Source organism: Ranitomeya variabilis, chromosome 5, assembly GCF_051348905.1.
Source record: "Ranitomeya variabilis isolate aRanVar5 chromosome 5, aRanVar5.hap1, whole genome shotgun sequence".
Lineage (NCBI taxonomy): Eukaryota > Metazoa > Chordata > Amphibia > Anura > Dendrobatidae > Ranitomeya > Ranitomeya variabilis.
In genome coordinates, this window is record NC_135236.1 from 269,135,703 (window position 1) to 269,148,639 (window position 12,937).

Below are 12,937 nucleotides of genomic sequence, written 5' to 3' on the forward strand. Positions count from 1 at the left end.
TATTATGGGGAGGTGGGCTGTATTATATTCTATGGGGGTTACATACTCTGGGGTGGCTGCATTATACTCTGTGGGGTGGCTGCATTATACTCTGGGGTGGCTGCATTATACTCTGGGGTGGCTGCATTATACTCTGGGGTGGCTGCATTATACTCTGGGGTGGCTGCATTATACTATATGTGGGCTGCATTATACTGTATCGAGGACTATGGGGAATACGTTATACTATATGAAGAACTATGGGGTGCATTATACTATGGGAAGTGAATTGTACTACATGGATGACTGTGGCGGTGCATTATACTATATGGAGCACTATGAGGATTGTATTATGCTATATGGAGGACTATGAGGATTGTATTATGCTATATGGAGGACTATGAGGAGTGTATTATACTATGTGGAGGACTGAGCAGTGTATTTTAATATATGGAGGACTATAGGGAGTGTATTATACTATATGGAGGACTATGGAGCACATTATAATATATGGAGGACTATGGGGTGTATTTTACTAAACAAGTAAAATGCTGCATATTCGGATTGTTTTTGCTGGAACAAAAAGCCTTGTTGTCAGCAGCACATTGCCAGTGTAAACTGTAGATGTGCTGCTGAAAACATGATACTGTATGGTGATCTATTAGTGATCGTTCTGTCTCATCATTATTCCTCAGCTGGTGGAAAGAGGCCGGGAAACAAGCGTTGAACAACTTCAGTATTGTCGATCAAACTCGTTTAGCGGCCTGAACTCAGCGCACGTAAATACAACAGAAAGGCTTCTGTGTGATGTGCAATATGTTAGCATTTGGGGACCCATTTTAAACTTTGCCTAGGGCCCCACTTTGCCTAAAACCGGCCCTGCCTACAAGTGTACAAAGATATTATACAGTCACCATGTGACAAGTGGGCCTGTGTAACTTCAAATGCCAGGGCTGAATTTTAGTCCCAGTCCGGCCCTGGTTCATAATGAACTAATCTCTGTCAGGATGGTGAACTAGATGAACTAGTTCACTCTGAAGATTAGTTCATTTTGAACTACTCACTCACGAACTACCCATCACTACTGTGCAGGTCTGCCCCGTGCAGAAGTTTTAGGCCTCCCGGCACTGTACTGTACCATCAAGTTGTACAAGTGCCGGCCCGGACATCCCAGGATTGCAGACACACCACATGATGGGAGGGTGGACGTCACCTGCGAGCCGGCTGGGCTGAGAGGAGCTTCAGTGATGAGGTCAGCAGAGCAGGGGGCCGGGGCAGGAGGTCTCTGACAGGGTCGGATCTTGTCGTGGTGTCTGCAGTCAAGCTGAGGCCGGTGAGATGATTTATTGTCCAGCTTGAAGCTTGACACAGATGGGGTCGCACTGTCAGTGGGGTCATCAGCTCCAGTGTGGCCTGATCTGTGTGCCGGAACAAGCTGCAGCAATAACTCCCAGCAGACAGCTGTATACAGGATCATAGGCTGACTGCTCCTGAGCCTGGCTGCAGGTAATCATACATTATATATATATATATATATATATATATATATATATATATAGCCACTGTATATTATATCATGTATGTCCTGTGGCCCGGTCCAGGAGCAATCGGTCAATGCATATATCATAATATACATTACACAGTGCACATAGTACACATACTGTACAGGATAATATGTCACTCATATCCTATACTATGTGCACAGACATCTGATCTTATATACAGGATAATATGTGATGATATAAGATCTGATGTCTGTACTCATAGTGTAATATACGACATGACATATAATCTTGTATATAGCATCTGATGTCTGTACACATAGCATAGGATATATCAGGGATATGATATAAGTGGTGCACAGACATCTGATGTTATATACAGGGAACTAGGTGACTGGTGTAACGTCTTATGTCTGTAGCCACAGTATACAGCAGCGCAGCTACCAGGGTGCAGAATGGACGGTTACCCTGGGCCTCAGGGGGCGCACCCAAAGCTGCACTACCCTTAATTAATCAGCATGTATAATGTGCATATACAGTTGAGCCCTGCAGTAGATCTCCCTGCACTACCGCTCTCTGTTCTGTAGACCGCAGATCACTTTATGCCTCAGGTCTACAGAACCACCAAGGCGCCGATGCACGCTGGGGACGTCAGAGTCCTGGCACATGCTACACTGCGTTGCCTTGCCACTGGACTTGTCAGGATCCTGGGTTAGATGAGTATATGATTTTTTTTTTAATTAAAACTTGTGATGTGATGTGGGGGCATCATAAACAATGGGAGACCCTTCTACGTAGTGTGTGGGACTCTGAAACTTTGTGGGGGGCCTCATACAATTCAGGGACTAATTCAGCATCTGTTATACAGCTTGTGGACTAATGCAAGGGTCACTATACAGCTTGAGGACTAATGTGGGGGCCATTATACAGCTTGGGGACTAATGCAGGGGACATTATACAGCTTGAGGACTAATGCGGGGCCATTATACAGCTTGGGGACTAATGCAGGGACCATTATACAGTTTGGGAGCTAATCTGGAGGAGCATTATAGTGTACAGTTTGTGAGCTAATGTGCGGGGGCCATTATGCAGTTTGGTGACAAATTTGGAGGCCATTATACAGTCTGAGGGCTACTGTGGTAGTCAGTATTTTGGGGGAGAAGTGGGGACATCATACTCTGTATAGCGGAGCTGTGGGCCCAATATACTGTGTATAGGGGAGCTGTGGGACCACCATACTGTGCATTGAGAAGCTGTGGGCCCACCATACTGTGTATTGGAGAGCTGTGGGCCCACCATACTATGCATTGAGAAGCTGTGGGCCCACCATACTGTGTATTGGGGAGCTGTGGGCCCACCACACTATGTATAGTGGAGTTTAAGGCCCATAATGCTGTGTAGAGGGCAGTTGTGGGAACATCATATTGTGTATAGAGTAACTGTGGGTGTATTATACTGTATATAGGGGAGCTGTTTGCCCATCATAATGTATATAAAGGAGTTGTACATTGGGGACTCAGGGGACTTTAGTAGATGTTAACTGGGCACTTAAGAAGCATCATTGTTATAGGGGCACTCAGAGTATTATGGCAGTCATGTGCACAAGGGGCATTATTACTTTCTAGGGGAAAAATGTGGATACTGTTTTGAAGTGCATTTGCACAGTGCATTAATATTTTCTAGTGGGGGCAATTTTACCATATAGAGGGCACAAAGGCATTATTACTATTTAAAGGGCACAGTGGTGGCATTATTATGTAGGGCAGTAAAAGGAGTGCTGTTTTTGTACCACACAGCAGGTGCAGTAATAGGGACACATATGGCAGCAGCGGCTCAGTATTCGGGTATCAGGGGCAGTAATAGGGACACATACGGCAGCAGCGGCTCAGTATTGGGGTATCAGGGGCAGTAACAAGGACACATAGGGCAGCACCGGCTCAGTATTGGGGTATCAGGTGGAGTAATAGGGACACATACGGCAGCAGCGGCTCAGTATTGGGGTATCAGGTGGAGTAATAGGGACACATACGGCAGCAGTGGCTCAGTATTGGGGTATCAGGTGCAGTAATAGGGACACATACGGCAGCAGCGGCTCAGTATTGGGGTATCAGGTGGAGTAATAGGGACACATACGGCAGCAGCGGCTCAGTATTGGGGTATCAGGTGGAGTAATAGGGACACATACGGCAGCAGTGGCTCAGTATTGGGGTATCAGGTGGAGTAATAGGGACACATACGGCAGCAGCGGCTCAGTATTGGGGTATCAGGGGCAGTAATAGGGACACATACGGCAGCAGCGGCTCAGTATTGGAGTATCAGGTGCAGTAATAGAGACACATACGGCAGCAGCGGCTCAGTATTGGGGTATCAGGTGGAGTAATAGGGACACATACGGCAGCAGCGGCTCAGTATTGGGGTATCAGGTGCAGTAATAGGGACACATATGGCAGCAGCGGCTCAGTATTGGGGTATCAGGTGGAGTAATAGGGACACATACGGCAGCAGCGGCTCAGTATTGGGGTATCAGGTGGAGTAATAGGGACACATACGGCAGCAGTGGCTCAGTATTGGGGTATCAGGTGGAGTAATAGGGACACATACGGCAGCAGCGGCTCAGTATTGGGGTATCAGGGGCAGTAATAGGGACACATACGGCAGCAGCGGCTCAGTATTGGGGTATCAGCAGGATGAGGAGTTTGCAGGTTGGGAATAGATGGTGATGAGGCTGGAATATGAGAAGTGAAATGTGTCTTTGTTGTATTCTCTGAAGACGAGTTGTGGCTGGAGAAGTTGTCATGTCGGTCTAGGCCAGATGAAAAAGATGGGAAAAGTGAACGAGTCAATCAGAAAGAAAGTAATTTGTAAGTCATTATCTGTAACTGTGCTGTGATCTCTTATATGTTATGCAGAGCTGATAACTACTGCTATATGGTAACGATATGGCGTTAATACAGATCTTGGCCTTTGTAGAGGTTTTTGGTGACTCAGTGGTTAGCACTGTGGTTAGCACTGTTGCCTTGCAGCGCTGGGGTCGTGAGTTCAAATCCCACCAATGACAACATCTGCAAGGAGTTTGTATGTTCTCCCCGTGTTTGCGTGGGTTTTCTCCGGTTCTCTGGTTTCCTCCCACATTTCAAAGACTCATAGGGAATGTAGATTGTGAGCCCCAATGGGGACAGTGATGATAACGTCTGTAAAGACCTGTGGTGCTATATCAGTGAGTAAAATAAATACATAAATATTAGCTCATTGGTATCTGACCCTTTGCATCACTGTCCATCAGCTACTGTGTATGAAGAGGCCGCAGCACCATGTAGAGCGCAGCATCATCTTTATTATCTATGAGACCCAGCTCTGTGTGTAAAATAGCAGTTTTGCCCGCTCCTGCATCTAAGAGCAGTAAATAGGACTGAGCTGTAATACTGGGCACAGCTGTGACTATATGTTATATAGTCGTGTTACACTCCCCTCACTTCTTGTGACCTACAGGTGCACAAAGATATTACATATTCACCATGTGACAAGTGGGCCTGTGTACCTTCAAATGCCAGGGCTGAATTTTAGTCCCAGTCCGGCCCTGAACCATGTGCCTGTATGATCTCCCTACAGCGCCTGGGCATGCTTGTGATGAGGCAGCAGATGGTCTCCTGAGGGATCTTCTCTCAGACCTGGACTAAAGCATCCGCCAACTCCTTGACAGTCTGTGGTGCATCGTGACGTTGGTGGATGGTGTGAGACATGATGTCCCAGATTTGTTCAATCAGATTCGGGTCTGGTGAACGGGCAGGCCAGTCCATAGCTTCAATGCTTTCATCTTGCAGGAACTGCTGACACACTCCAGCCACATGAGGTCTGACATTGTCCTGCATTTGGAGGAACCCGGGGCCAACCGCACCAGCATATGGTCTCACAAGGGGTCTGAGGATCTCATTTCGGTACCTACTGGCAGTCAGGCTACCTCTGGAGAGCACATGGAGGGCTGTCTCCTGGCCTGTCTCCTGGTAGGGCCTCCAGCCTCTGGATACTATGCTGACAGACACAGCAAACCTTCTTGCCACAGCTCGCATTGATGTGCCATCCTGGATGAGCTGCATTACCTGAGCCACTTGTGTGGGTTGTAGAGTCCATCTCATGCTACCCATGAGTGTGAAAGCACAACCAACATTCAAAAGTGTCCAAAACATCAGCCAGAAAGCATTGGTATTGAGATGTGGTCTGTGGTCCCCACCTGCAAAACCACTCCTTTATTGAGTGTGTCTTGATAAATGTGAATAATTTCCATCTGTTGTCTACTCCATTTGCACAACAGCATGTGAAATTGATTGTGAAACAGTGTTGCTTCCTAAGTGGACAGTTTGATTTCGCAGGCGTTTGATTTACTTGGAATTATATTCTGTTGTTTAAGTGTTTCCTTTATTTTTTTGAGCAGTGTATATATACTGTATATATATATATATATATATATATATATATATATATATATATATATATATATATATATACAGTACAGACCAAAAGTTTGGACACACCTTCTCATTTAAAGATTTTTCTGTATTTTCATGACTATGAAAATTGTACATTCACACTGAAGGTATCAAAACTATGCATTAACACATGTGGAATTATATACTTACCAAAAAAGTGTGAAACAACTGAAATTATGTCTTATACTCTAGGTTCTTCAAAATAGCCACCTTTTACTTTGATGACTGCTTTGCACACTCTTGGCATTCTCTTGATGAGCTTCAAGAGGTACTCATCAGGAATAGTCTTCCAACAATTTTGAAGGAGTTACCAGAGATGCTTAGCACTTGTTGGCCCTTTTGCCTTCCCTCTGCGGTCCAGGTCACCCTAAACCATCTCATCTGGCGTAGCACCCCATCACTCTCTTTCTTGGTCAAATAGCCCTTACACAGCCTGGAGGTGTGTTGGGGGTCATTGTCCTGTTGAAAAATAAATGATGGTCCAACTAAACGCAAACCGGATGGAATATCATGCTGCTGCAAGATGCTGTGGTAGCCATGCTGGTTCAGTATGCCTTCAATTTTGAATAAATCCCCAACAGTGTCACCAGAAAAGCACCCCCACACCATCACACCTCCTCATCCATGCTACACGGTGGGAACCAGGCATGTAGAGTCCATCCGTTCACTTTTTCTGCGTCGCACAAAGACACGGTGGTTGGAACCAAAGATCTCAAATTTGGACTCATCAGACCAAAGCACAGATTTCCACTGGTCTAATGTCCATTCCTTGTGTTCTTTAGCCCAAACAAGTCTCTTCTGCTTGTTGCCTGTCCTTAGCAGTGGTTTCCTAGCAGCTATTTTACCATGAAGGCCTGCTGTACAAAGTCTCCTCTTAACAGTTGTTGTAGAGATGTGTCTGCTGCTAGAATTCTGTGTGGCATTGACCTGGTCTCTAATCTGAGCTGCTGTTAACCTGCGATTTCTGAGGCTGGTGACTCGGATAAACTTGTCCTCAGAAGCAGAAGTGACTCTTGGTCTTCCTTTCCTGGGGCGGTCCTTATGTGAGCCAGTTTCTTTGTAGCGCTTGATGGTTTTGCCACTGCACTTGGGGACACGTTCAAAGTTTGCCCAATTTTTCGGACTGACTGACCTTCATTTCTTAAAGTAATGATGGCCACTCATTTTTCTTTACTTAGCTGCTTTTTTCTTGCCATAATACAAATTCTAACAGTCTATTCAGTAGGACTATCAGCTTTGTATCCACCAGACTTCTACACAACACAACTAATGGTCCCAACTCCATTTATATGGCAAGAAGTCCCACTTATTAAACCTGACAGGGCACACCTGTGAATTGAAAGCCATTCCCGGGGACTACCTCTTGAGGCTCATCAAGAAAATGCCAAGAGTGTGCAAAGCAGTCATCAAAGCAAAAGGTGGCTACTTTGAAGAACCTAGAATATAAGACATAATTTCAGTTGTTTCCCAATTTTGTGTTAAGTATATAATTCCACATGTGTTAATTCATAGTTTTGATGCCTTCAGTGTGAATGTACAATTTTTATAGTCATGAAAATACAGAAAAATGTTTAAATGAGAAGGTGTGTCCAAACTTTTGGTCTGTACTGTGTATATATATATATATATATATATATATATATATATATATATATATATATATATATATATATATACAATACAGACCAAAAGTTTGGACACACCTCATTTAAAGATTTTTCTGTATTTTCATGACTATGAAAATTGTAAATTCACACTGAAGGCATCAAAACTATGAATTATCACATGTGGAATTATATACTTAACAAAAAAGTGTGAAACAATTGAAAATATGTCTTATAATCTAGGTTCTTCAAAGTAGCCACCTTTTGCTTTGATGACTGCTTTGCACACTCTTGGCATTCTCTTGATGCGGTTCAAGAGGTAGTCACCAGAAATCGTCTTCCAGCAATCTTGAAGGAGTTCCCAGAGATGCTTAGCACTGTTGTCCCTTTTGCCTCCACTCTGCGGTCCAGCTCACCCCAAACCATCTCGATTGGGTTCAGGTCTGGTGACTGTGGAGGCCAGGTCATCTGGCGTAGCACCCCATCACTCTCTTTCTTGGTCAAATAGCCCTTACACAGCCTGGAGGTGTGTTTGGGGGTCATTGTCCTGTTGAAAAATAAATGACGAAGGATTGTATCCGAAACGCGCGTCGGGGTGCGCTGTACTTGGAGGAACGGACCCCAAAAGGTATATATTATACATTTAATTATATTATTCTACTTTGAGCCTGGTGTTCATTACATGTGCTTTGGGTGCACATAGTACTGAAATCCATGTGAACACTGCTGACTATAGTAGGTTTTGGCTTATATATATATTTTCCTTGCACTTATGCACTTTTTTGCACACATATATACTTATTTATTTATATATTTTTTATCACACATGGTCATTTACATATTTTTTCTTCATTTGATTGCACTTTGCTTGCACTATTTGTTTGATAGCATTATTTTTTACACATATATATGCCCCTGAGTGCACAGTTATATGCACATACACATATATGCCCCTGTATGCATGGTTGCACGCATCATGGTTCAAGTGATTGTTTTTTTCTGATAATATATTTTTTCAATTTTTTCCTTTTGTCTGTGTTTTGTGCTACTTATATGTAGTTTTATTTTTTACATATTCATATAATTAATTGTTTTTAAGCACAAATTTGGTATCCCTTCTCCAAGTACAGGCACATTCTGTAGTGTCACTCTCTTACCAATTACGTTTAATAAAGGTATTTTACAATTTATTATGCTTCAGTTTTACTTTATTTATCCCGATATATATATGTGTGTGTGTGTGTATATATATATATATATATATATATATATATATATATATATATATATATATATATACACTCACACACACATATATATATCGGGATAAATAAATATATATATATATATACATATATAGTCTCTCTCACTATTGTTTTATACTTATATATAATATTTATATTTTATATTTTTTTTATATATATATTTTTTGATCTCTATATATTTGTTTTTTTTGTTTTTTATCAAGCTTGGCAGCACCACACAGTCTTCCACATGGTCCAGTCTCACCAGCCTAAAGTCTGGATCACTTAATCCTCACCCTGATCCTCCTTCCTCTCACCATGTTGAGTCCCAGGAGATTAGTGATCCCACTCTAGGACATTCCGAGGAGCTGTTTGCTACATTTCTTGATTGTGGCCTCTCAACCTGCATTCTCCAAGAGAGACAGGACAACATGCTGTTTAGTGATACAGAAAACCTGGAGTAGCCACGGCCACAAGAACATGACAGTGGGGAATGGCAAATTTGTGATAAGGAGGAAGATAATCATGAGACACAGTTGCCGCTAAGTCTTGTTGTTAAGTCACAAAGTTAAGTGTACCAGGGTGCGGTGGTGGAAGATGAAGTGGTAGAATGACGAAGTCACCGACCCAACCTGGGAAGCTGACACACAGAGCACAGCCAGCAGCTCTGAGGGGAAGAGATCGTCAGTACCGAAACAGACAGGAAGAGGCAGTGGGTGACCAGAGAGAGAAGATGTGCAACTGTTTAAAGGGACCATGTTGGGAAGTGCTGCTAAAGATGGATTAGAGGGAAGCCTGCAGAGACGAGCTGTGGACATGAAATCTCATCATGGTGTCTGTACTTCATGGAGACAAAAGGGATGGTAATGACACCAATCAGAGATGATGTTGCCTATAAGGTACCTGGATGTAAATGTTTATTTGTGATACTGCGTCTCATCAGTATTGTGGTTCTTGTATGGTCCACAGTCTGATGATGACTGGTAACAACAACTCCCAGTATCTCCTTACCACTGTTAAAGACATTCTGGGAGTTGAAGGTTCATGCCATACAATTGTACATGAGACTAAGCTTGGTGACTTATTTATGTACTGACAGTGGGTCAGATGCTGCATTCATGTACTCACTGTGGTTCTGGCACTGCATTCATGTTCTGATGGTGGTTCTGTCGCATTCATGTATTCATGTTGAGTCAAAATCCCTGTATCATGTGCATGCCGCAACAAGTCAAGAAATGAGGACAGGCACTTATTTAACTATTATTTTATTAATATTCCCAGACAATGTATATACAGTTAGGTCCATATATATTTGGACAGAGACAACATTTTTCTAATTTTGGTTATAGACATTACCACAATGAATTTTAAACAAAACAATTCAGATGCAGTTGAAGTTCAGACTTTCAGCTTTCATTTGAGGTTATCCACATTAAAATCGGATGAAGGGTTTAAGAGTTTCAGCTCCTTAACATGTGCGACCCTGTTTTTAAAGGGACCAAAAGTAATTGGACAATTGACTCCAAGGCTATTTCATGAACAGGTGTGGGCAATCTTTTCATTATGTCATTCTGAATTAAGCAGATAAAAGGCCTGGAGTTGATTTGAGGTGTGGTGCTTGCATTTGGAAGGTTTTGCTGTGAAGTAAACATGCGGTCAAAGGAGCTCTCCATGCAAGTGAAACAGGCCATCCTTAAGCTGCGAAAACAGAAAAAAACAAGCCGAGAAATTGCTACAATATTAGGAGTGGCAAAATCTACAGTTTGGTACATCCTGAGAAAGAAAGAAAGCACTGGTGAACTCATCAATGCAAAAAGACCTGGGCGCCCACGGAAGACAACAGTGGTGGAGGATAGAAGAATAATCTCCATGGTGAAGAGAAACCCCTTCACAACAGCCAACCAAGTGACCAACACTCTCCCGGAGGTCGGCGTATCAATATCCAAATCTACCATAAAGAGAAGACTGCATGAAAGTAAATACAGAGGGTTCACTGCACGGTGCTTCTCATAAGAATCAAGAATAAAAAGGCTAGACTGGACTTTGCTATAAAACATCTAAAAAAGCCAGCACAGTTCTGGAAGAACATTCTTTGGACAGATGAAACCATGATCAACCTCTACCAGAATGATGGAAAGAGAAATGTATGGCGAAGGCGTGGTACAGCTCATGATCCAAAGCATATCACATCATCTGTAAAACATGGCGGAGGCAGTATGATGGCTTGGGCATGCATGGCTGCCAGTGGCACTGGGTCACTAGTGTTTATTGATGATGTGACACAGGACAGAAGCAGCCGAATGAATTCTGAGGTATTCAGAGCCACACTGTGTGCTCAGATCCAGCCAAATGCAGCCAAACTGATTGGTTGTCGTTTCATCCTACAGATAGACAATGACCCAAAACATGAAGCCAAAGCAACCCAGGAGTTAATTAAATCAAAGAAGTGGAATATTCTTGAATGGCCAAGTCAGTCACCTGATCTCAACCAAATTGAGCATGCATTTCACTTGTTAAAGACTAAACTTCAGACAGAAAGGCCCACAAACAAACAGCAACTGAAAACCACCGCAGTGAAGGCCTGGCAGAGCATTAAAAAGGAGGAAACACAACGTCTGGTGATGTCCATGAGTTCAAGACTTCAGGCAGTCATTGCCAGCCAAGGGTTTTCAACCAAGTACTAAAAATGAACATTTTATTTAAAATTATTAAATCTGTCCAATTACTTTTGGTCCTTTTAAAAACAGGGTGGCACATGTTAAGGAGCTGAAACTCTTAAACCCTTCATCCGATTTTAATGTGGATACCCTCAAATGAAAGCTGAAAGTCTGAACTTCAACTGCATCTGAATTGTTTTGTTTAAAATTCATTGTGGTATTGTCTATAACCAAAACTAGAAAAATGTTGTCTCTGTCCAAATATATATGGACCTAACTGTATTTATCACACCCTGACTCTTGTATGAAGAGTAGTGAATTGAACTTATTGCACTATACCTTTATTATTGGACAGGACAATTAGTCTGGTAAACATTTTGCGATAAAACACATCTGTCTATTTTATTTATGCATTTATTCTGTCTCAACATAGGTCTTCATGGGGTCTTCATCCCATGAAGGCAAGTTGGACAATTTCTGACTGGTATCTTCATCAATAGGCCATCCCCAAGCTTTGAAAAATGGGGACAGGTTTTTATTTACTGCTTGAGAAAACATCTCTGCCCAGAGATTCATCTTGACTTTATTGTCATTGCTACCTTTGGGCATGGTCTGGTAGTCAGCGAAAAGGCGTTTGAAAGGTTCCCAACCAAAGCTCTCTTGTAGCTGAAAAGAAACATAAAAAAACACAACAAATTATCCCAAATAAGGTTAAAGATTACAGAGATGTAACACATATTGATTTATCTAATTTGATTAAACAGGCCCATCACATGATGATAAGCTAATCATGATATGTTTTATAACGGCCCTGAGATTCCTCCAATTCCAAGGTATTACCGCAACCTTCACTTCCTTTACGTCATGTTGAAACATGTTCTCCTAGCCAGGATTAAGGATCTGTCCAGGCTAGAAAAAAATAAACGCAGCATCCTGCTTGCAATCTCCATCCAATATCTAATGGTCTTACAAAACTCATGATCTAGGACCATTTAGTACAACACAAAAAGAGTATTATGCAATAAACAAAATTAAGATTTTTTTTTAATAAAGCAATCGTTTAAAGGGAATCTTTCCACAGGATTTCATTTCACAAACTATTTATATGCACATGTGGCTATTTCAAAGACAAGTCCAGCAATAACTTTACTTGCATCAGTCTGTTCCTCCATTACTAAGAAATCAGTGTTTGAATAGACATTCGAAAAAAGCTGTAGATCTGAAGCTTTTGTCATTCCAGCTCTATTCCCTGCCCAGGGCTGCTTCCTCCTGTTTGACTAATAACTCTTTTGCCTGAAGTTTCAAAGCATAGAGACTGTGAGTCAAGCAGGAGGACGCAGTGCTGGACAGGGAATAGAGCTGGAGTGGCAGAGGCTTCACATCTACTGTGTAATTTACATATCAATTAAAATACTGATTTCTCAGATAGGATAGATAAAATAGATATAGAGATGGGATAGATTATAT

At 42.3% G+C, this 12,937-nt stretch overlaps 1 protein-coding gene across 1 annotated transcript in view; it reads right to left on the reverse strand.

Annotated features, from left to right (window-relative positions):
• Positions 1-10,506: 10,506 nt before the first annotated feature.
• LOC143775758 (TRPM8 channel-associated factor homolog) overlaps positions 10,507-12,937 on the reverse strand; it is a 235,378-nt gene continuing 232,947 nt past the window's right edge. The window contains exon 8 of the mRNA XM_077264279.1: positions 10,507-12,136. Coding sequence (XP_077120394.1) covers positions 11,885-12,136 — 252 coding nt within the window. The 3' untranslated portion in view covers positions 10,507-11,884. The remainder of the gene's footprint in view (positions 12,137-12,937) is intronic.